Below are 26,455 nucleotides of genomic sequence, written 5' to 3' on the forward strand. Positions count from 1 at the left end.
AGTTTTGTCCTCTTGTCTGATTGTTGTTGTTTGTTTTTTCTGAATTTTTTGTAATTTGTGTTTTATTGGTTGTGATTGTACATTGTATTTTTTTAAATGTGTATTACATTTTTGAAAAACATTTGATCAACAAAAAAGGATTTGGTCAGGACCTAGACTCAGTGTGTAGTTTATGAATTCATCAATGCTCTCTACATTAGGAAAACACATACCAGTGTACCAGAGGGAGTCACAAACAGCTGTGCCTAGATAACCAAACAAATTGACAAGATAACCAAAATCCTTGAATCTACACACAGCAAATAAACTCAAATGACACAACGAGATGTAGAAAGGAGATCACACATATAGTCGATATAAAACTGGCCGCTTCAATCTGAAGAGCAACTAAAACAAAACACGGGAGTGTACCTTGTTCTTGTGAACACTAATGTTATCCACAGCATACACACCCGTATACAGTACACCCGTTCTAGGTTCTGATTGGCTCTCTATGTTGGCATTCTAGCTTCTGACTGGCTGTCCAGGTTGTCAATCACAGCCGTGGTTCATATTATGCTAGTCGACTCGTAACATCGCTAAACTTTTTTTCTTGACGGTTTTCTCAGTCAACTAATGCTATTGATAACAGTAACATAAATTAACACAGCCCTGCACACTGCAGTCATTATATGCCGGGTCTGTGGTTCATCATCTTCTTTTTCATTCTCCTCCTTATTGACTGACATTAACGTTAAACATTGCACTCATATTACTCACCGAAACCTTGTAAAGCCGGTCCTGCATGCTGGCTCTTACAGAACCGACTAACTCCCCTTTCGTGTATGTACAGCTCTCAACGTGCCCAGACTTGTAGTAATTTTCACCTCGTTTTATACTTTTATTCTCATTCTGAAAGAATGAGGTGAAATGTGCCAATGTGACGGTCATCTTTGTGTTGGTGACGCGTATTGTGCGGGACCAGAGACATGTAGTTCACTGAGCGGCTTAACACAAAAAAATGTGTTACTTCACAGTTTTACGACACATTTTAATTTTTTTGACTTGCAAAATTTTCTTTTAAATTGACAAACATCATATGTGTCATTCGTGGCACAATTCAAACGGGATCAAAAGATACGTGTTCTCTCTCCATTGAATTCAATGTATAATTTTCCGCTTCCGGGGTCCCATGACCTCCCCCGGAAAGGGAGGGACTTCGCCTCTCTATACATCCATGCTTTCAACCACGACTCTCATGTGGGTATCACTTCCTATGTTTTTAGTGTAAGTCTTTCCCATTGGCTGGCAGTAACAAAAGAAGAAGAAACAAAAAGCAACAGCACCCTCTGCTGGCTGGAGTAAGACAGCGTCTTAGACAGCACAATCACACTAATTCATAAAGCAAGTTAGACATTTTGATGCTCCGGACCTTTGCATGGGGAGATGTTCTCTAACTGGACCTCGTTGAATTTTAGTTGAATACCCCTGCCCTAAACCTCCAGTGATTTACACAGTTTAATACTGGCAACTTCTAATTATGGGAAATACGAAAACGTCTTTTAAAACTACAATTCCCAGTAGAGAAGTGGCAGAGAACGTGTTGCGAAATACAATTAGCCAGCATGTGTAGTTCTCGGGGCTGGGGCTGGACCCGTTCGAGTCCAGTTTTGGATAGTCTGCCGTGGTTTCATTCCATTTCAAAGAGCTGTTTGACGCTTGGCGTAACTTTGGCGCACTGCCACTCAAACATCCAATGACAGAGCTTGAGGACTAATCACAGGGTTTGTCAAGCAAAGCGGATGTTGTAGTCCAAAAGATAGCTGAGTATTATGGGTAGTGTAGTGTCTTCGGCCATCCTAAATTCAGAAAAACGATTTGTTTCTCAGAATCGAAGATTAAAAACACAAAAGAATTGTACACAATTTGAACCAATCAATGTTGTGTAATTAACAAGGATAAACTGATGTTTTTTTCGTGGATGAGTATGGCAGATATCACTGTAAAATAATTTGACAGTGAGGGGAATACTCCCGGTTTTATTATGAAAACTTTGAGATCGGAAATACTGTTTTCACCCTGTGGGGGTTGACGCCAACTTTACATGGACGCTGCCGTCAATAGAAATGAATAGGGGAAAGACGTAGTATACTGTACACGTTCTCGTGGCGAGACCTCAAATTATCTTCGTAATATCTATCAAACTATACATCCACATCCACTGGACCTGGATTCTAAAAGTACAATATACACTTCTCACTAGAAATCTAATCAAAAAGCATTTTAATGGCCAAACTATTCTACAATTTAGGATTTTCCAGAGAGGGTTATTTGTGAATACATGACCCTCCGGAGCATTTGCAATCAACGGCAGCATCAGCCCATATGCCACAAAAAAATTTTTCTTACACGACCACTAGAGGTGCTAAACTTTAAAACGTGACAATAGGTCGTAATAAGCTGCTGAACAATCAACCTATTTGGTCGTTTTTTGGAGTAGGACAGGCTGGTCCTGCGTCATTTGATTTGTTTGGTCACTTGGGGGCAGTTGTAAAGACATCTCTGAATTTACGTCACCAAATTGCTATGGTTAATGTGTTAGCAAGCCTTTGGACATATACAGACGTTACAGGGCAACATATTTGTTAGTTTGTAGTCTGGTATGGGTCCACTTGGGGAATACAATTCAGAAATTCCCTCTCCTTTTAGCTATATTTTGGCTCTGCACTAACTCCAGAGGGACATATCTGGCTTTTTCTTTGCAGCTAAATGGTCCAAAATGTAGCCATTGTTTTGCAGCCCCGTAATTCTGAAACCCCAATAGTCCCAATGGAAAGCCTATTTGTGTGTCAGCCAGATCCAAAAAAAACAATAATTGCAACGTTCATAGTGCCCAAACAGAAACATTTGGCTAATTATTTTTCACAATGACGTCAAATGGATAAATAAAAATGTTTAAGGACAACAGGCAATTCTTGTGAAATAGTCATGCCTTCATCAGTATGAATAAAATCTCAACAATGTCATTCTGCATAATAATAATAAGCCATATGCTTCGGTTTGTTGCACAGACACGAGTATGGCTGTTATTTCAAAATTAAACATCAATCTCCAAAGATTTTAGAGCATAAAGTTCCAATTTCTGAAAAAGAATGGTACAATACATGAATTTAGATTTCGCATATAATTTTTTTGTGCAGTATTGCAATTGACTTGGTGATTTACATATTTCATGTAGTTCACAGCAGTGTTTGTTGTGTATACAAACAATGTATTAACCACTTTTGCACAATTGCCATGGTATAAGGTTACTATAAAGTAATATGATGTATGTAAATGCAATGCAGATGCCAGTAGAAGTATGCTTTTCATACTCACAATTAAATACAACATTATTTGAGATATTGATAATTGATGTGAAAGGCAAAATGCAGCAGATGAAGGTGACATTTGATAGAAAAATAAAAAGGTAGAACAAGCTTTGGGGCTTAGGGTAGCTGTGAGAAGCTGCTTTGTATATCATCAACCCTCTGAACCTAAGTGATCAAGACAAAGTGACAAAGGAGATCAAGCGGGGAAAGTTTTAGAGACTGAAAGAGAGAAAGGTCAGCCGATGAGCCGTGCTTCTTCTACTTTATCTCAACAGTTTGCAGCCCTGTGTGTTTAGCCCACAAAGCTTCAGACACCAAGGGCAGGTGTGGACAGATGGAAAGGTCTAGAGAGGAGCAGACGGAGGAGAGGAAAGAAAGACAGAGACCAAATGTTATGCCCTGTGGTGATGGCATCAAGGTAGACAGCAGAGAAGGGTTATTAAGGATAGGATTGGGGAAAGAAATCAGCCAGTAGCGGGGGCCTGAAAGGCTAACACCCCTCGTTTAAATGTTTCACAGATTCTCACACTCAGACGTGCTCCGCCAGGAGAGATTACTGCATGCCCTGTACCGTGTGCCCTGTAGCACATTCATTATTTTGCCTTTGGTATGATTTTATTCAAGCTTTGTTTTCATTCAGGCATACATTGGTTTAGCTTAGAAACAAAATAAAGTAGTCATTATTAGCTTTTGATTGCTTGCTTCCCAGAGTGGGAAAATAATCACATATCGTTGTGAGTTGCTTCTTGATTGTTTGGGGAATTGCTTTATTTATGCCGGAAGTTTTAATTTGAGTAAGTGTTTTTCTCTTCATTTTTTATTTTGACAATGTCAATTAGGTCTCAAAGTACACAAAAAAGACATGATAGTGTTGTAGGAATAATGCTTTTGACAATCCATACAGACGTGGGCACATATTCATTAAGATTCTGCATTAAAAAAAGCTAAATTAGGGCTAAAAAACATTAAGTGAAGCTTCCTATACTGACTTTCAGGTAGAATGACCAGAAGAAAAAATAAATGTAGAAAATAGCAACAATTATTTGATTTAACTGTGTGTGTATTATCTTGCTTAAACATGCAGAGAAAATATTGTAAAACAAATTGATAGCAGAAATGTATCTTCCCTTAATGTGTCATGCTGCATATGTAGGTGTTGCCATTTATGATGAAGCCACTTCTTCTTGAAAACATGAAACATCTCTGTAATCATTGTGTGATAGCATATACACTGTTTAATCATACGGGATATTTAAAAAAATAGCCCTGCCATCTGTTATTATAAGTGAGTAAATACTGAATTAATCATAAACCCATGATTTGCGTGAACTCAGCTTGTTTTTCCATAACCTCACCTGCGTGGTGAGGAAGTGACTCTACGCATTATCGGAGGAGGCATCAAAGTTAAAATGATTAAACAGAGGTGGTTGTTTGTGAAAAAGCTGCAATACATTTCCTGTTGCTGCAGAGGACCAGTTTATGTGGAGAGACCATCTGCTCTCTTCGATGCCTGAAACTCTTCTTTGTTCTCTCTAAACAGGTTAGGACACTCGGCTGAGGCGAAGGGACAATAGTTTGGGCAAAAGAGGTAGACCGTATTTGGTAAAAATACAATCTGGGAACCCATCGGCTATTAGCTTGTTAACTGGCTATCTGTGAAACAATTTGGTGGTACATTTAATTTCTTAACCCCAACTTTTGTCTCGCAGCTCAAGTTGCCTAATAAAAAAACTACCTCAATTATTTAGTATTCCAGTGACATGCATAGTATAATATGTGCTATACAGGCAAGGCTACTGTACATTTAAGAGCCTTCATCAATCAGAGCTAAAGCCTCTGTATTTCCACTAGAGAATATTCAACCGCTACCTTTGAAGCGCTTCATTGTAACGGAAAGTTCCAATAGAAAACCTTGGAGATTTCAAGGCTTTAGGACTGAGCCACCGGCATGACAAGATAAAGATATCCCAATACAAAGGTGCTGAAATATGGACATGCCCAGATTTTGAACGCCACTCTTCATAACTCTCAAGCCCCAGTGCGTCACATCTGAGACAGATTAACTTGTGATGGAGCGAGCCTTTGGTTGGAGGTTGGAGCAGGGAGAAATACCATTGAGTCATAGGCAACCTAACCAACAAACCCGTCTTGGAATGACTATTAGCGCGCAGATAGATTGCTGAGTTGGTGTGAGGGTTTGTGGGTCATTTGGGATGATGTGTGGGGGGTTAACAAGGTGTTTAACCCATTTCCTGAGAAGGATTGTGTTCTTTTCCCAACATGCTGGGTGAATTTGAGCATGTATACATCATGGTGTTGCTCTTGGCCCTGCAGGGAATACTTAAAATACTTGCTCATGGCCTGAAACTGTGTGTGTATCAGACGGTAGATTTCTTGTGTCCCTGTGTCCTTTTGTTTGAGTCCATGGTAGCATCTTGGAATACAAATGGAGGTTATAACTCCACCGACACACAGACACACAAACCATAGCTGTACTATCTCCATTACTTCCTACCTGCCTCTGAACCAGGATGATCTTCTGCCATTAGGGCCTAAAGAAGTCAGTTGGATGGAAACCCTGAGCTCAATCCCCAATTTACTCTACTACTTCTTCCCACATGGTGCAACTAGTAAATGACCTGAGAAGGCCTTGAGGAATGAACAATAGAAAAACATGCCTCTTGGTCTCACTCTCCACCATTCCTTTTGTTTTCTGGAATGCATACCTGAGCTTACACAAATATCATCACATGCCCATCCATCACTCTTTATCTCTTTGTGTCCTCAAGTGTGTCTTGTCAGTGCAGAGCGTCAGCTTAGTAACAAAGGCAAAGTAAATACCGTAGGCTTGAAGAAGTGTTTATAGTGCAGCAGCTGCAGGTGGTGGAAGTCAGAGATGGATGGATGCACAGGTGCCAGACAGCAGCTGGGAAGAAACAACAGCTTTTACTATTTTTCTTTACCAAACATTCTGTAATCAAGTTTGAAAGATTTGTGCAAATGGTGCAGAAAAGTTGTCTGGTGAAGAAAGAGCAGGCAGATGAAGGAACAAATCTGTCAGCACTCTTATTTTTTATTTATTTTTTACTTTTGAGATCCTTGGACGTTTTCTGTAGTACCACCATGATGTCAATGTTTTGTAAGTTTAGGTTAAGTGTCTTCAGTGTTTGCCTTCACATTTGGTTTGGACATTCTTCTTCACCCCAGGAAAGTTGTAATACATATTGTATTCTTATGATTTTTCATTTACTTGCATTATCAGGTCGGTTTTACAATTATTCCAAAACATTTTGACATAATACCTGCAAAACTATAAACATCCAAATCAGTCAACTACCTTTTCGATTAGGGCTAATGTTAGCATACTAACACAATAGATTAAAACGGTTAACATATTATACCCAGTGGCGACTCGTCATTAGGGGCAGGTGGGGCACAGCCCCACCTAGTGTCAGCAGAAAGTATTAAAAATAATGATTACAAAAAAATGCACAAAAAAAAAAAATATATATATAAAATATATTTTAAGATCATGTTTAATCATCTGATTCGTCTGTATATTGCTGTTTTAGTCTGTGTTCTTCTAATTAGTGTCTACAGTGTGTGCCTATTGAGCTGTTTAGAGCCATGTGGGACAAAACCCGATCATGCCCTCCCTCTCACTTTCTAAGTCATGGGTCGGCAACAGACGGCCCGCGGGCCATTGTTGGCCCGCCAGCAATAATATTTGGCCCGTAATCTTGAGAATAAAAAATATATATATATTTTGAGATTCTTTTTTTTTTTTTTTTTTACAACATCGGACCAGTAGTCGCACATATAGGCTATACTATCCGAATAGAGAATCTACCTACACGTGAAGAATGCTTATTGTACTTTATCATGTCGTGAGTGAATGACACAGCATGCACAATCAGGCTGCGGGGTGCACTGACGCTGATAGTGGATCAATAGGTGGACAGCGCGTGGTGCTGAATAGCCAACTTTCGGTGTGTGGTTTGAAAAAAATAACACCAGCTCACTGAATCATTCAAACGTAATGTTTACTTATATGTGAACAGTAACAAAGTTCAGGCAAAACATTGACAACACAATTGGAGAAGCCGCTTGATCATGGAGGGCGAGGAGTGGTGGTGCATATGCTCCTGAAACGACAGAGCAAACACGCTACATTAGGGATAATAATTACAAAGAGCCATTCATTCAAAAATAAAAAAATATATAATTAGGCTATTAAATACAATTACGACAGGCTTGGTACTCACTTAATGTGAAAACTGACATCTCCCATCGGTCGCTATTTTTGGGATATCTGGTGATATGGACGTCAGTTCTCAAGGTTTTTATGCGTCAATCGATTCCTCTCGTGCGTCTTTATTGCATTCATTGAAGAAAAGGACGACTCGCATGTATAGGGAAGGGAACATTGTGAGCACATAAAATGTGAGTCTCTTGATCGTGCTATACTCCTCTGAGCTTCCCACCCAAAAGGCACTCACAGACTCCGCACTTCTGAGCGCATCGCTGACCAGGGAGCTTGTTTGAAAATCAATTAGCTCCATTTCTAATGCTGCCTCGTCTAAGGAGGGGATCATTTGTTTCGCCTGGGAGGTGAAGTCTCCACTTGGTCGGACTGTGAGAGGATCGCGTAAAAAGGCAATGATGTCTTTTGGGATGGAGTAGTCCTCAAACCTTGACGTGAAGTTGGCTCGTAGCTGCTTGATGAAGTCCACCATCAGCTCTGTCACTTGTCCCAGTGCCTGTGATTTTAGTGTACTGAAATGAAGGAGCCTGCCAGTGGATATGTCTGACTTGAACAACTCCTTCCTTGTGAAGGATTCAAGCTTTTCAACCATGTCCACTATGGTTTTGCCTCTCCACTGTAGCTGCAGGTTAAGCTGGTTTAGGTGGCCAAATATATCCGCTAAAAATGCTACATTGGACATGAACTTTTCGTCTCCCAGAAGGGCAAGGTGGTCAGCTGCTGCCCTAATCTTGCTCAATCTAAGAAACGCCTTGACCTCATCCAGTAGCGGACAGAAGCGGTCCAACGCTTTCCCTTTCCTCAACCAGCGCACGTCATTGTGAAGCAGCGGGTCATCGTAGGTGGCCTCTTCTGACTCAGCCACAAGTTGTCGGAAAAGCCGATGCTGGGTGCTTGATGTACCCCTGACAAAATTAATGACACACATCACTTTGTCCATAACTTCCTTTATCTCACCACTGAGTTTGGCGCAAAGGACACATATTTGGGGGGTGTGCTCCTTCAACCTGCTTACCAAAACTCTATGCTTTCCCACTATAGCAGGAGCCCCGTCTGTCACGATTAGGTTAACCCTCTCAAATGACAATGAATGCAGTCTAAACAACTCTTCCAGTTTCCTAACTATAACATCCCCAGTGGTGTGCCCTTCTAATGGAATAAGAGACAGCAGCTCTTCCCTGAACTCCTTTCCATCAAAATATCTAACATAGACGCACAACTGGGCTACATCTGTACTGTCAGTGCTCTCGTCAATGGCCAAGGAAAAGTAATTGGCTTGACTGAGACCCTTGGTAATTACCCCCTGCACAGCGTCCGACAGTGCTTCTATGTGGCGTATAGCAGACCTCGCAGAGAGGGACACCAGTTTCACTGACGCAATGACACCATCCATGGACTTGTCGGTGACCAGTTGCTCCAAAACGGTCACCATCACCTCCTTGAAAACCTCTGTGTCAGTGAATGGCCGGGTGTGCTTTGCGAGCACCCGCAACGCCTTTAGGGAGGCAGTTGTCACTTTCTTTTGGGCTGTGAGGCCTCGCACCAGGATCCTGCTGCTTTGCGCATAACCTGCTGTCAGTGCTTCAATATTGCGCTTTCGTGCCTCTGTCTTGGGTGGAAAGGCCACTTTGAAGGTGTCATGCTTCGTCTCGTGGTGCCGCTTAATATTGTATTCTTTGCAAGCAGGCACAACTTCATTGCAGATAAGACACAATAGCTTTGCATTGATGAAACCAGGTAGGATGAATGCATAGTTCGCTGTCCAGTCCTCTTTAAATGCCCTGTTTTCACCGTCAACTTTCCGAAAAACAAATTTTTTACGCAAATCCACGTTTATTTTGAAATGAGCCGTTGCGACTTCCAACTGATTTCGATAGAGCGGGTCACATATGGCAAATGTGTGGGAGCCAGGTCAATTAAAGTACTTACTTAACTATTACATACATTGAGTTTGAGTAAAATACTTGGTTACTGATTAATTTAGGTTATAATATATTAAATTGCAAAGCAAAACATGCTGTAATCTTTTATTTTTTATTTTTATTTTTTTAAAGGTTTTCAACCTGAACAAATCCTAATGTGCCCTTGAAAAGTTGAAATAAAGAAAAGGAAAAAGGATTTGAGTTGTCCATGCGTCCTCTGTTGCCCCTCAAGCCTCTCAAATGTGGGCAAACACTCAAATAAATGCCAAAAACCCAGAGAACTTGACAATACTTGACAATAAAAGTATGTCAAATAACACTGCTACCTAGTTAATAATTCTACTTTACTCAGTGGAGGCTCGTCCATTGAGGAAAGGGAGGAACATCCTCCCTAAGATTTCAGAGAAAAATAAACTTTGAAGAGAACAATAAATACACCTCAATTTAAAAGATAAGTCTGTTAAAATACAGATAATAGCCCTGGCTTTTAACATGGGACTGAAAGGGGGCTAGAGAGGACGAGCCTCCCTTTGGGCGGGTCTAGCCAGAGGCTCTGGATTGGGCGCCTATATCATCAGTGAACCAATCAGCGGATCTGACTGCGCATCAGAGTGTTGATGGGGAGGGTCATCAGCGATATCAGAGTTTTTTCTGAACCCGGGGAACAGGGGCGCTGCGCCCTCTTACCAAAATTAATTCCTTGAATTAGGCTTTGATTATGTTCTGGCCCGCCATCTTGTGGTTCAGAAAAAAATTGGCCCACGGCCAAAATTACTTGCCTACCCCTGGTCTAAGTGAACGGTGACTGTAAAAACCACACTGCGCATGCTCAGAGTATTGTCCTATTTAATGTGTGTGGCAAAAAAATAATGACCATAGGGGCATAGAGCTGCCATCCCCACCATACGTCATCTCACATAATTCAGAGCTGATTGGCTGTAAGTACGTGTGCCGCGAAAAGTGTGGTGTGTGAAGAGGAGGAGAGAGACGTGTCCCAAAACCAGGAAGTAAGCTGCGCATGGGTTCCCTCCGCAAATAGCAATGAGATTTCTCCATAGGATTTTAGAAAATAGCTCAAAATAAGATCTGTGGGAAACGTAGCTGTTAGATAAATGCACGTTTTGTTCAGCCGGATAATATCCACATGTCTACCCTACTTTTATAATATTTTAATCATAAATCTATCGATTAGATTTATGATAGACTTTTGAAACTACAAGAAGATAAGGAGGACTTTCACAAACAAGTAATAGAGATTTTTGTCCAGAAGGATAGCCAAATGGACTTCATCTTCAAGTCAAGGTAAGACCGCAATTTTATTGAAAATGGGATCTTAGTAAGAGAGAACAATTCAATATTTAAATGATAAAATTAAATTTTTTGGGTATCCCTTTGTTGAACTGTCTGTTTAAAATTAATCGAAGCATCAGACAAAAACAGCTTTTGAAAATAATATTATATTTTGATTTAGGTCAAAATATTATATTTGTAAACCTGAAGAGTCAGTGCCAGTGCCTCACCAGCCATGAACCTCACTGCAGAAGCTTATATACAGTATAGACATCTAAGTTTTCTGTGCCCCACCACTTTTGTACATATAGAAACGCCACTGATTATACCTGCATAACATCACGATGATAGAATTATCAACGTGATATCAACAATTGCACATAATATTTTTGAACCCCACTTCATTCCCAACTTGTCAAATAATAATTATTGGTCAGTGTCCCAATAGTTGTATCCATATTGCCACAAACTAAGCCGTCAGTATTTGACGAGTAGGAATTGTAATTACAAACAGGCCAAGTAAATACACTCCTTCCTATTAAAACCCTTCTCTTGCGTTAAGTCATACCCCCTTCCCATGCTATTTTCGGTCAAAATTGTCCGGTGTGTTTTGCAAAGTGATATCTCTAGAACCCTTTATCCAATTTTGATGGTTGACATCTCATTTGAACAGTCAAAGCAAGTAGAATCAAGGGGTGACAGACAGAATGACACCAGGGGTGAATTTCATATTATTTTTGGCAGTAAGTTCAAACATAGTGCTCATTTTACATTACTATATATTATAAAAATGTTGCCATGTAGGCTGTGTTTACTGGAGATGGAAATGATTTAGTTAGTGTTGTAGCTGAGATTCTTCCCGTTCCAATGATGTATGTATGGGATGTATTGATTTGATACAAGCAAGCCAGTGTTTCATGTCATGGTCCGGACCCACCGGTGGGCCCATCAAGTTCAGCATTCACTGTGATGAATATAAAAGACACTGATACTGTTTTCTTCAACGAACATTTATTGAAAGAGAAATATACCATAACAGAACATGTGTGTGTGTGTGCTCACATGTGTTCACGTGTGTTCACGCACATGGTTGGCAATACAAAATTGTGGAATGTCACCTCAGGCTCCTCTCCCTCAGGGGCTTGTGTGTGTGTGTGTGTGTGTGTGTGTGTGTGTGTGTGTGTGTGTGTGTGTGTGTGTGTGTGTGTGTGTGTGTGTGTGTGTGTGTGTGTGTGTGTGTATAGATGTTTTCCATCTGCGGGATGAACATAATACACTCATACCCATTCATTTTCTATGGTGGTCAAATCTGACCGAAAACATCAAGGGTGTTTCACTGTTGAATAAATCACTCAAAATTCAATGCAAGTGGTGATCATCAAGTGTATATGTCCAGAGGCATAGTGTGGAGGGTAACATAAGGTTGAGGCTATTGGATGAAAAACACAATATTTATGAATAAAATAAAAGTCATTTTTAACTTTCACTTTTGACCCGAAACGCAAGAGAAGGGTTTAACATAGAAATGTGCTTCTCTCAGGGTTATTTTGAGTTAACCTCACTGTGATATTGTTGACGTTTCTAAATAGTCTATGTTTGAACCAATTTCATTTGAAGAACAACTTTATATACTGTACACATTTTTCTCAATAATTATTTATAAACCTCTGTGAGTCAATAGTTGGTTTTCAGCTCTTTATTTAAGGCCACATGTATAAGATACATCCACTCTGCTAACTCAGGAACTCAGCAGGTCCTGTATTGAGGATTTGGTTAAATTTAAACAATTTCATTGCATTGTGAATTTGTCAGGTATTCACAGGGGATATTTATTCACACAATCTCACCTGGTTGAAATAGGTACCTTCCTGCATCATCAATATGTGTACATTGTTTCGCAGATGAATGTTCAAAGCTTCATACACTCAAATGAGACACCCTTGGAATGACAAACTTCTCTACAAAGGTGACTTTACCAGTCACAGTAGGCACATCAAGTATTGATGTATGAAGGTAAATAAACACAAAACAATCTTATGCTTACTGATCCCTCGCATAGTGAAGATAAGATATTATTTGCTGTTCAGGAAATTATTGACAACCGTGATGATTTCACATTGGACTTGTTGTTTATTTCCATCAATAACGAGTAAATTATAGTCTACAGGTTGTTGCTATAGCGATGAATGAGTCCCACATTTTCATGCCCCGCAAAGCCAGGGAAATCACACATAATTGTGGACAAAGCTGAGTGTGGGATCATACTTTAACCTCAGAAAAGATTGAATCCTTTGTCTAAACGTGGCATGAGATAGATAATGTTTTGGTCATGGCTGCAGGTATAATGCTCTGAATGAACATTACGATTTTACACCCTTTAACTGTCTCAGGAGTTTGTCTCTCAGTAAGACACTTTAAGATCGAGATTGGTGTACCTTGTAATGTAATTTCCTTTGATTTGGTCCACATGATTGCCTCTTACAATGGGAATGAAGCTCAGCGCAAGTTCAGGCAGGAAGACCTATCACTTTGTATTGCACGTCATGGCAATACTCGCTCCATTCACTAAATGATGGGGAGCGCCACTCCTCAAGCTAACCTATATCTTCCCTCCATTCACAAGCCTAATTATCGCACCTGTTAATCCCTCTATATATGCTCTCCCCTTTTCCATCAGCTGTCTTCCAGGTGACAACGCACAAGCAGCAGCAGGGCTTCGTCCCAGCTCCAGGTATATATTCATCAGCTCCGCAGTCTTGCGGATTAAGCTACAGGCGGCGTTCCCCAGTTGGCTAGCTGTTCTAGCCGGCAAACCCGGACGCGGAAGGAAAAGACAAGGACATCGGGCTCCACGGAAGTTCCTCCGGCTTAATGGAAAGGGGCTACTTCAGGCAAACAATTGACGCACGCCTTCAGTTGAGAGAGAGAGCATCACTGGCATCAGGGCCGCTCTAATGCGGCGCTTCCGGCTTCACGCGGAACGGGCCCTCATCGCTTGCGAAGCTTCACCCACTTCTGGCTTCAACTACAACCCCTCTTGCAGGCAGGCAGGGCTTAAGCTACATCCCATCGAAGCTACTTCTCCTCCCGGCTCAGTAGCCAGTACGGGACACTAAGTGCGTCATAGACGGCTAGCAGGTTCAGTGCACAGCAGGCTTGCCTCCTTTCCCTGCGCCTCACCGCTAAAACAGGCAAGAAAAGAGAAGAGGAAAAAGAGAGGAAGAAAAGAAAAGAGAGAGAAGAAGAAGAGCAAAGAAGAAGAACAAGGAAGAGAAAAGCAAAAGAAGAGAAGAACGAAGAAAAAAGGAGAGAAAAAGAAAAGAACGGAAGAAAGAGAAAAGAAAGAAAAGAGAGGAGGAAAGAGAAGAAGAATAAGGAGAGAGAAAAAGAGAGAAGTTCGTTTATGCATTGTTGCCTTTAGTTCAGGGTTAAGGTGAGTTTCAGGCAGCTTCGGGTGTAACGCGTTACAGCATAGAGTTATGCAGTTCGGGTAACTACTACCCGTCACAATGCTCAGTAAGTACCGCAGTTTCAAGCTTCAACACAGCCAAGGATGCTGCCCATCCGTGGTTTTTTGGGGGGGGTTTCTTTCAGGGAGAAAGAGAAGTTCATGTAAGATGATAGAAGACAGTCTAATCACCCAACCAGCACATCAGCATCTACGTCTCACCGTGGCGTAACTAAACTGCTAATTAAGCTAGTCCTATATCAGGGCTCGACAGTAACGGTTGCCAGGTTGCCATTGGCAACCATTCAGAAAAATGTCAACCACTTCTTGGACTTTGGTTGCCATCAGTGGCAACCAGTTTTTAACATAAGAAATAAGGACAGCAAAATGTGCACCCCAAAATAGATAAATGTTCATATTTGTTTTAAGAGTGATATTTAATTGCTGTGACCAGTCGGAACCTGATACTTAAATTGCACGTGCATTGGCGTGATTACGGAGCCAGAAAGCGATACACGTTTACTCGCGTGCGCCGTGTGTTTGTTTTACAACAAAATGGCGAAGCAAAAATAAGTTGTTTGACTGTGTGGTAAAAAGTTAAAGCCAACACCTCAACTTCTCAAACGAATGTTCAAAGTGATTCAACTGATGAAGCGTAAGGTAAAACCCGAACGAAAAACAAAGAGGAATGTTTTCCATTCACTTCCGGTAAAAGTCCCTTCAAAATAAGAGTCCCGATCTTATTACTACCAAAATAAAAGTGCAAAACGAAACTTTACCATAGAAAATGGTTGCATTAAATTATAATCACTTCTATAAAAAGGTAACACATTTTAAATATAGTTAGACATATTAAAGGTAATTTACAGCATCAATAATTAATATCAAATGTTTAACTGTGAATGGTTTTCATTTATTTAACATTAGAAATGTATTAGTCTGGCCAATCCAAGACTTCAATGCTGAAGGGCCAATGGGTCTATGGTGGGGGTCAGCACAAGGTCAAGAAAACCCACATTTGAAAGGGAGACAACGGATGATCAAGAAACTAGTGACTTGCTCAATTCATTTGTGAGGGATCTATGAAGAACAGGACAACAGCAGTACTACTGGTATTTTGTATACCAGCAATTGAGGGTGGACAAGTTTACTACCACTTAGGTTCAAATAAGTGTGTTAATTACTTATTGTAAAGCATTTGAACATTCTTGTGTCACATGTTCATTATTAAGTTGATGTATAAATGTATAGCATCTTAATTATTTAAAATTTAAGGTATCTAAAAAAGGGCAACCATATTTTCAGTTTTGGCAACCAAAAGCGGATGCCTGGTTGCCAGCCCGGCAACCACTTTTAAAAGTTAGCGTTGAGCCCTGCCTATATCATGGGTCATGTCTCAGTATTTACCTAAGCAAATATTATATCATGCTGCTCATATTGCACTCATATATTTGGTTTCATGCTCACATGGCTTGTGTTAAGCAGGGTATGATATTCATGCATCACTGTACTCAAGCTAACAGCCGCATTACATTGTCTACATCTCCCTCTTCGCCGGGCATCGGCTCGTGCCGGCTATCCAAGATCTCTCCAGCTTATCTATGGTAAACATGCATATAACTGGTGGTGGTGTCTTAAGAGCATTTCAGGGCTCGTTCAGGATAGGTGCAGCAAACCTGCCGCAATCAAGGTAATTATTCCTCTTCCCTACAACAACCGCTTCTCATCCTACATTCGTCCGAACCTCAGTGCCGTGCTGGCTATCCAAAGGTCTCTCCAACCTTAAAATTGGTACGTATGCATATAACTGGTGGTGGTTATTAGCATGTCAGCACGTATATTCGCCCCACGGCTCATGTTTACCCTTGCATGTCTAACCCTGTACGTCCAGGTTGTAACCTTCGGGTCTGTATAAAATGTGTCCCTGCGAAGTCAGGTTGCCCCGTACGTCCGGGATGCCCCGGACGTACGGGGCATCCGTACGTCCGGGAAGCCCTGCATGTCCAGGATGCCCTGTACGTCCAGGAAGCCCTGTACGTCCAGGGAGGATGCCTAGGAGGCATCAGTATGTAATCCCCTGTATTAACCTCTCATTTCATCCATAGACTTCCACTGCATCCCACAAGGTAAGATTTCATCACGTTCAGTACTTCATACTTTCACTTCTTTTGGGGGGTTCATCGGAAACGGTTCTTCCCTTCCCGAATGACATCCTACCAAACCTGGGCCTAATCGCCAAACACCATTTCACTCACTTGTTATAAACTGTCATCATTATGTTTCATTTATATAATGTGACCCGATAATAAACATGTATTTCATACATCACGTCTCTCCTGATTGAAATGAAGCTCAGCGCAAGTTCAGGCAGGAAGACCTATCACTTTGTATTGCACGTCATGGCAATACTCGCTCCCTTCACTAAATGATGGGGAGCGCCACTCCTCAAGCTAGCCTATCACTTCCCTCCATTCACAAGCCTAATTATCGCACCTGTTAATCCCTGTATATGCTCTCCCCTTTTCCATCAGCTGTCTTCCAGGTGTCAACGCGCAACCCTCCTCCACCCCTTTGCCTCCTGCTTCCAACTCAGGGCCAAGCTCAACCTTCTCCCTTCCAACCGGACCTAACCACTTATCACCACCACCAGTGTCTAGACCCGGGGGGGTTCATCGGAAACGGTTCTTCCCTTCCCGAATGACATCCTACCAAACCTGGGCCTAATCGCCAAACACCATTTCATTCACTTGTTATAAACTGTCATCATTATGTTTCATTTATATAATGTGACCCGATAATAAACATGTATTTCATACATCACGTCTCTCCTGATTGAAACAGTGTTGGCTGGAGGAACTTCCATTTGACTAATTATTTACATAACCTTTGCTCAGCGGTCAACCTATATAAAGGGGAATAGTAACCGCCTAGATTTAACAGAATAGAGTCCCATGGGGGAGAGACGATAAGCAGGACTCAAAACTGAAGGTCATTGAGATCATTCATTATTTCTTGTTGGGACAAAGGTTGTCCTCAGAAAAACGTTTCCAATCCGAAGAGATGACGAAGCTGGTTAGTACAATTATGCTACCCTCAGAGATTTTTGAGAGTAATCAGACTGAGGAGAGCCCTGAGTGGACTCCCCAAGTCCGTCAGCAACAGCATCTTAAAGGAAGGCATTAGATAGTTAATAAAAACTTCAGTATTTAGTGAAACATTATGTTTAAACCATACCCTGAAGAAATCAGCGATATTCCCTGGTAAATAATGATTTTATAGCTCTTTTTTATCAAAACCTGTATATTCTGTCAGGCAGCTGCCATTTTGGCCATTTTCAGTAGTCACATGATCCGAAAAACTAGTTCGTGACGTCATCTACAGTATGCGTTCACTTTGTAAACACGACAGCTCATTAGACGAAAACATGGCGGAGTATTTGAGTTCGGACTCGTCAGCCGAGGAAGAAGTTTTGAGCAATGTGGAGAGATTGGATGGGGGAATTCAGCCATACAGGTTCGAGCCAAGTGGCCAGAACCGTCAGGAATCCAGGGACAGTGACGATGAGGATGAACAGCACGGTGATCTTGCTGGAGACGATCTCTTTACTCGTGCAATTGATTTCGGGGGGCGAGTAGGGAGACCTGTACATGAATGGTGTATTTGCGATCGGTGTGTAGCCATGGACAATCCTCTTATGAACATATGTTGTCATGAGCTTGAAGAGCTTGAAAATAAACTGTTCACAGACGACTTGGATTGCATATGTTTACACCAAGCGGCAAACTCTGTGGAAGAGCCGGGACGCCAATACGGAAGTGGCACACACTGCAGTTCATATATTGGCCGATAGGGACTGACTGCAGAAAGGAGCAATTTCCATAGACCCCCATGTTAAAATGCCCAACTTTACAGCAGAAAAAAAACATGTTTCTACCCATGGATGCCATAAATATTATTATGAATATAGTTAGATTCCACCTTCATGATTATGGATCTTTGAGTGAATTGTTTTTCTAACACGACCCGTTTATTTATATTAGGTCTTAAAGGTTTTGCATAAATTAGGGCGTGGTCACATTGAGTGACGGCTCTGTGAAGTGACTGCTGCTGCTATCTTCTTGTCTCTCTGCTAGCTGCTCCGTGAAGCTACAGGCAGGCACTCTGCCTGTTCAGCTCATCCAGGGAACCGGCTTGCCCCCGGCCGTGTTTGTGTGTTCTTCATGCTTATATATCGGACTATTGTGACTCGCTCTGCGGTTGAAACAGACGGTGCATGAATGCGTTTTTGCGGTAAGTGAAATTCGAGTACTTATTTATGTGTTAATGATTTTAATCAGCTACGTAATTAATGTTACGGCTTGGGTTAGCGTGTAAGCTAGTGGTAGCTACATCGGTGCTAACGATGCTAATAGTAGCCTCCAAGTTAAAATCATAGACTATATATAAACGTTAAAACGAAATAGACAAGTGTTAAGTGGGCTAATACTGTACAACAAACGGCTTCTGTTTGAGGTTGATAAAATAAGGTCATCCTTGTAACTTAGAGAGATGATTATTATTTAGGTGGGAACTGTATGCATCACTAAGTTTAATTTAAATTGGCTATGCTCAAGTATGTAGACAACTAATGTCGAAGTAGTGTATATGAAATCAACCTCACAATAAGATGTGTCTATATTACAATTATTAATGTCATATTTCAAGATGATTACTTAGATATTACAATATGGTTGGTTGAGCTGGAGTTCATTATTGAGCTTACACGTTAACATCACAGTCATCTGAAGAACGAACCCAAACCTTGTTGTTTTTATGAATTGCATTACCAAATGGGTATCAAATAAACAGTAAGCATTGGTAACACAACTTCCAAAGTTATAATAAAATAAAAAGGACCCTGACTCGGACAATACACAATCCAACATGTTTAACAGAAGAGAATCAGTTATATTGTTTGTACACATGGTACTTTACATAATATATCTGTTTGTTTAAGGTGTCCAGGTGATGCAGACAGGCTGGACCAGATAGATCCTCCAGAAAAACGCAATCAGCAAAATGGCGCAGATCTTTAAAAGGCCGCATATTTATCAAAAGGCCGCATAATCCCCGCATTTTTCCACACAAAGTTGAGAAAAAAAAAAGTTAACTCGTCTTGACGTGACGTCATCACCTCGCGCATCACAGAATGTAAACAACACTGTATAGAGTGAACGTGTGGAGCTCACACGATAGAGAAAACACCAAGATGAAAATATCTAATCCATCTCATTTACCGACGAACATTTCTACTAAAGACCGGGCAAAAAGTGGGGGGAAACTATTCTGCACCCCGTGCAACTGTGTGTTGGAGCCATAGACTGTATATATACTGTAAAGGTTTGAGCATAAGAGAAAATCGACGGTGACGACCCACTTTGATTCATTCAAACATTCGAAAAGGCTTTCTGCTGCTGCGGACAAGAAAGCCAAACAACGCACGTTCACCGAGGCATCAACCTCCAAAACCCTTTCGAGGGCTACAAGAAACGAAGTGAGTAGCCTACAAAATTGAAGCTGGTCAGATAACGAACGAGTAAATGAAAACAGAATGAGGCGGAGAAGTGTGTGTGTGTGTGCATAAACATTGAATTTGTTTAATTGAATAGTAAAGGGGTTTAACGTTAGTGGCAGGTTGTGTGTGAGAGAGAATAAATAACACAGCCCAATATTTAAAAAATGTTTTATTCTTTTTCCCGCATATTTAGCATATTTCGCAACTTTCCGCATATTTAGCAACTTCCCGCAAACCCTGCATGTTTAATCGCATAATCAAGGAATTTAGCCCGCATAATCAAGGATTTTTGCCCGCGTTTTTCTGGAGGGTCTAACCAGAGAGTGAAAGACAGAACTGGAATCCTCACAGCAGTGAACTTCAGCACAGGTACAAATACTATTTTTTTCATACTGTACAAAGAATCAAGAAAGATATTGGTTTAAATAAATGAAGTATTGACTTTAATACACTGATATACATTCCATTAAACAATACTATCACCTACACAGCAGTGAAGTTGAGGGTTTTTTCTGTGCAAAAAGTTACATTTAGATGTTAACAAGCAATATGATTTTGTCAGCTTTCTAATTTAATGTATTGAAGGCTAAGATATTCAACACATAGTGAGAACTGCTACTATTTATCTCTCAATATTGTCTGTAAAAAACGTGGTAAAAGTTATTATTTCACTGAGACAACAGAGCAAGCTTCTACAGTTGCACTACGTTTTGATAACAGTTAAATATTATTTTGATAATAACATATATCTCAATGTTGATGAACTTCATACTTTTCATTCATAATCGGATTGTCTTTGTAGCTCACTGTTGAAATAAAAAAAAAACATTACAATTACAAAATAATTATATCTACAGCCCTGAAACACACAAACACACCGCTTTCATAAATAACACACTTGTTCTGCAATAATATATTTTATGTTTCCTGTAATTTTTGTTAGGAAAGGACATGCCTGAAAGACACGACATTTTCTCCTTCTCTGAGGGTCAAGAAGAACATCCAAGAGGAACATTAAAAGCTGATGTTATGAGATTTTAAGACCAGTACACTAAGAAACTACTTTTATTGTAAAAACAGTCAGCTGATCGAATGAACCTATTTCCACATCTACACTCCATCAGCTGATTATTTGTATTTGCCTCGCTTTATGAGCTTCACATCACTTGTGCCTTGTACCGCAGAGTTTGCAACGTCACAGATAAATGGGGCCAATCTTCAGTCAGATGTGAATGTGTAATCTAACATTTTCAGTAAGAATAATGGACAAAAGGAGTGCAAATACAAATACAATTTATTGAAATGTGAACCAAAACTTAATCAAACATGTTTTAAATAAAAAGCACATATGGACAGAAGGTGTAAAACTATTAAAGTAAACACATTTAGTCAAATAAAGTGAAAGACTAGGCCTGTGCAATTTGTATCAGCTTTGCCCAGCATGGGCTCCTCCATCAGTCCTCTCCTAACCAACAGACAGGACGTCCATCACACGGAGGTTTCTCCCTGAAGTCTCTGCAGCTTTCTGGACACCACGCTGTCTCAATCCGTCCACACAGAATATGAGAGGGGGAAAATGAAAATAACAAAATGCTTTAGACAATAAGAAACATAAAGTTGACTGTTGAGTTGCTCAGTTTTTTTAGATTGTCAATACTATTACTGTATAACTAATATATCAGGTTAAGAGGCACATTCAAATAAAGATTGGTCTTTAAATACATGTTGTCTTTTGAATTGTTTGTCTAAACTCTAAAGTCAAGGATCTAGAACTGGTACTTAGTTTTAATGATACAGTCTGGTTATTATGCTGTTTGGAGGAGGCCTCACAGGTAAGAGCACTAACTAGCTACCATCACATGTACCTTAGCTTGACTTAAATGTATTAAACGTATAATTAAGTGATATCAAAATATAAATAACAAATGTCCTGCAAACATATTAATATTTGTGTGATTCCAGTGTTGAATTTAGCACAATTGCATACAAACGTTAAAGAGCCTGTGACACAAACCCAACAACTGTTGTGCAATGAAATAGTGGGCTACTAGTAATCTCGAACCGTTAGTTTAAAAAAGAAAAAGCGATACCGTTCCGATAAATATCAATAATTTTGAACATCGCGGGAAAATTCCTTCGACTCATTTTGAGGTTTTGGGGGAAGCCGGAAGTGACGTCAATGCGGGAACGCTTCACTGTGCGGCGAGAGAGCCAAACACGGACAAAGTGTGTTGTCATGCCTAGAAATGGTGAATTACTGAGTTTAGGCACGTTAATAACGTTTTAATGAAGTTGACTACAGTATATTCATATTTGTCAGTGCTTTCATGTCAATTTGGCGAACATAAACATAAATGATCGTGGTGAAGATGATGATTAAATTAGGATTAAAAATCGGTAGTGAGAGCTGCTGAATTTCCTCCGTCGGATGTGATATAAAAACAAATCGATTATTTTTGTAAACTCAAGTGGATGAAACTACATTTATTAGTGCTTTCATGTCAATTTGGCGAACATATGATACATTAAATGATCGTGAGGATGATGATTTAAAAATCTTTTGTTTGAGCCGGTATGCATTTCCTGATGAGAAAACAAACCTTAGCTTTTTGTAGTACAGTGGTGTAGTGGGCGTTGGACGCGGGGGTACGCCGTACCCCCACTTATTTGAAGCATGATTTCTTTTTTTAATAGTCTAATACATCTAAAATCATTGCCAGTGTTATCAGTTGCAAGTGTGTGTTTGTTGTAATAATGACAAAAACATAATAGGCAGATTTCACAGTAATTATAATAAAAACGTAGCTCAAGCATTTATGCAACTTGATTTGAAGCGTGTGTGTGTGTGTGAGGGGCAGAACTGTGTGTGTAGGGTGACCAGGTGTCCCGCACTGTGCGGGACTGCACACACAGCATTTTTATTATTTGTCCCGCGTCCCACACATTGAGACTATGTCTCGCATTTGAGTGATAGTCGCGCAGAAAGGCCGGATCGGTTCGCTGACAGCCGGCACCGCCCTTTATTATTATATTGTCTAAACGGCATCATGTAAGTTGCGCTGACAGGCGACACAGAGGTCCCCAAGCCCCCCCCCCCCGTTGACAGTTCACGAGCGCGTCCACAGTGTCTCCCGTCCACCCACCACCCCGTCCACCCAGTAAAAACATCCACACTACACCACTGGTTGTAGTAGTACACCAACATGGATTAAACGTGTGTTTTTTTTTACCACAATGTTGGGGAAATTAATGGATAAAATGCACGGATTATTATTATTATTATTATTATTATTATTATTATTATTATTATTCCCACTCCGATCGGGACACTAGGTCCACCGTTTCCCCGCAGCGAGGCTCCCCCCGTTGAAAGTTTACGTGGGCTGGGCTAGGTGCAGTGGCGGACTGGCCATCGGGAGGAATCCCGATGGGCAGGTACCGAAGTGGGCCGGTCGGATAAATCACTAGCACATCCCCCACTCCCCCCGTTGACAATTTACTAGTTGTACCGAAGTGGGCCGGTCGAGAGTCCCGGGCAGGTTTTTAGTCCCTGTCCACCACTGGCTACATGACCGTATGACCGCCCATATTGACGCACCTAATTCCTAAACTTCTAACAGATACAAAATAAACCGATCCTTCAGCCTCATATGAGCTCTCAGACACGTTCAAAATTAAACTGTCATCGCTGTCTGAGCTTGCTGCTGTGTGCGTCATCGTGCGATTACATGCAGATGCTGGAATCCTGAACGGTGCAGCTGGAGCGCTGTGCCCGCAATGACGTCACCCATAATTTGGCGGGACTTGAAGAATCCCCGAGAAGATCCAGGAAATGGTCAACATTGAAGGGCAGATTAATGGTTATCAAAGTACAAATATCCAAAATCAGTTCAGTAACGGTTTTCAAGGGGACAATATTTACTCAAATTGATGGGTTTGAATGATGGGGGAAAATCGTGTCACAGGCTCTTTAAGGGATTTTAAGATTCTGAAGTATTATGCTAAAAACTCAATAACTTAGATTATTATTTATAGTTTTGCTGAATAGTTTCATGTCCGCTTACCTTAGAAACATAAAATGCCACGGCAGTGTGCATATGGGTAGCATGTTAGCTTAGCTTGGTAGCTTCAGCTAGCTCTGGAACTTTCAGCTCGGTGGCAGTAGGTCCTGCCTCGGCTCCGCCTCTTTGCCCTTATTTGGAGTAGGCGGTGTCCTGGGTAAATGACCGTACAGCCAATCACAACGCATGACGTCATTGGGCAGAACGGATATGACGGATGACGGATGCGACGGAAATACACTCGAGCAGATACGGTACCCCGAGCAGATATGGTACTGACACCGGCACTTTCTAGCAGAGAGTGAGGGCATGTGAGGAGCAGGGATGCTAGTACTTACGTGTGTACCATGTCTCACCGACTCACAAAGTCAGGCTTTCAAAAGAGAAAATAAAGGAGAGAAAGACAAGAGAGACGGACTAAACTTGGGTTCTCAACCTTTTTTGGGCCAGCGCCCCCCTGTCCATTATCCAGGTCTCTTACCGCCCCCCATCAAAAAAAGTAGACTTATTTTCTTCCCTGAATATTAATGTTGACTAATATTCTGTGTTATATCATTTAAAAAGCATGTTACTGAATGCCAAATAATAGATTTGATTTAACTGGGCAGTTGGAATATCATTATCATTAGTTTACCAGAGAGCACAAAAGCCATGTGAATGTGAATAAAAATGATATTTATGAGTGTTAAACAAACTCAGACAAGAGCAGAGAATACAAACAGACTGCTACGGAACAGCATCAATTTCACACATGTCCAGTGCAGAACAAACAGTCGGCTACAAAACTGTACATTAGGCCTACAGAACTAACAGGTCGGAAAGGTGTTGCATTTCGCCAAATTGCGGGGGGGGGGAAGGTTAGTGTGAGCCCTGCGCTTGGTGGTTCTCCGCCAGTTTCTTCACTGCGGGTTGCAGAGAACTTAGTTTCAGTCGCAGTGCCTATGCTCTGCCGGTATAGATCAAGCCTGGAGGTGAGACTGTGGATGACCGCCTTGCTCTGGATCAGAGTAACTCCTTTTCCTTGGAGCTTCAGCGTGACTTCATTCATTTTACCAAAGAAGTCTGCGAGGTACATGATGTCGCAGCGGCTGGATGACACCTGTTCCCCGAGAGCTGCATCCACCTCCTCCAGGAACTCCACGATGCTGTCAAACAGCTCACAAAAACGAGCAAGGCAGTTTCCTTTTGAGAGCCAGCGGACATCGGTGTGGAGAAGAAGACGCTCAAAGGTCTCATCATTTTCCTGACACAGCTGTCGTAACAATCTGTTATTCAAGGCGTGGGCTTTTATTTTGTTTATTGCCTTTACTGCAACATTGAGAGACTCGTGGAGAGGTGGACTTTTAGATTTGGCCACAAGGTTGTGGCGGTGCAAGACACAGTGGACTGTGAGGACATGCGGGACCTGCTCCTTCAGCAGAGTGGTGAAGCCACGGTACCTGCCAACCATGGAAGGGGAACCGTCAGTAGCACATGCGAGGATGTTGTTGATCGGGATTGACTTCTCCTGTAGATAAGCATCCAGTGCATTAAAAATGGTCTGGCCCTTGGTGTCTGTGACCAGATATTTGGAAAATAAAAATTCCTCAGCCATCTCCTGACTGTTGGAGGTGCTATAGCGGACATAGGCCATCAACAGAACATTGTTGTCAGAAGTGGTTGTCTCATCCAGCTGAAGGCTGAATGGAGTTTCCCGCAGGATGGCACACAGCTGCTCCTCTGTATCAGCGCCCATTTCATCAATCCTGCGTGCAACGCTGTCATTACTGAGTGGGATGGATTTCAGCACCTGTGTGGGATCACGCTCCATCACAGTAGATATGACCTCTTTGATGACAGGGAGTACCAACTTCTCTCCGATTGTGAACGGCTGCCCACATTTGGCTATCTGCAAGGAGATGTTATATGACGCTATTAGCCCGCTGTCAGTCTGGGTGGTCTTCCTAGCGAAGAGACTGCTGATAGTGCTCCTACCATGTTTCTCTTTGAGGGCCTGGAAGAACGGACGCTCCTTATCTGCCTTATCCGGGTGGATCTTGGTAAGGTGCTCCTTTAAACTTGAGGGTTTTATTCCCTCATTGGAAAATACATGTTCGCAAAGTAAACACATTGGGAGTTGTGCATTGGTAGGAGATGGTATGAAGCCATAGCTAAGATATTCAATAGAGTACTGTCTGCATTTTATCTTTTTCGCGGCCATTTTGCTGATGTGATATGATTTTTGTTGTTTTATGATGCTAATATTTAGGGGGGGGGGGGGGGGTAGTGTCACGATATGGCGGCAAACGCTAGAGGGCTACCTGGTGACATGACAAGACATCGTGCCGGGAGCGGACCGGAAGTCGTTGTAATTTTGAACAAACAGAGCTCTGTGTGGAGCAGCCTGGCTAGCCAGCTCTTCCATGTTGTAGCAGACATAGAAACGGGTATTATTTTCATAAACTGACCACTTAGTTCGAATCTGTTCGTGGAATTTGTCATATCAAAACATATCAAAATTTAACAAAGTGACACAGATTATTAACAGTCGCGATCCCAAAATTACAACGACTTCCGGTCCGCTCCC

At 41.3% G+C, this 26,455-nt stretch overlaps 1 protein-coding gene and 1 long non-coding RNA gene across 2 annotated transcripts; one reads left to right on the top strand and one right to left on the bottom strand.

The window, feature by feature from the left end:
• Positions 1 to 7,693: 7,693 nt before the first annotated feature.
• LOC307046428 (protein FAM200A-like) lies at positions 7,694 to 10,167 on the bottom strand (the record flags this gene model as incomplete). The annotated part of the gene is made up of 2 exons (XM_079692822.1): positions 7,694 to 9,288; positions 10,137 to 10,167. 2 exons carry the CDS (start codon positions 10,165 to 10,167, stop codon positions 7,694 to 7,696), a joined length of 1,626 nt encoding a protein of 541 aa, XP_079548948.1.
• A 328-nt stretch (positions 10,168 to 10,495) lies between these two features.
• LOC307046707 lies at positions 10,496 to 17,091 on the top strand. Its single transcript, XR_013810179.1, has 2 exons — positions 10,496 to 10,838; positions 13,504 to 17,091. It is a non-coding gene; the product is annotated as an uncharacterized lncRNA (long non-coding RNA).
• The last annotated feature ends 9,364 nt before the right edge of the window (positions 17,092 to 26,455 follow it).

Source organism: Notothenia rossii (genome assembly GCF_949606895.1).
Source record: "Notothenia rossii genome assembly, chromosome: 7".
NCBI classification, from domain to species: domain Eukaryota; kingdom Metazoa; phylum Chordata; class Actinopteri; order Perciformes; family Nototheniidae; genus Notothenia; species Notothenia rossii.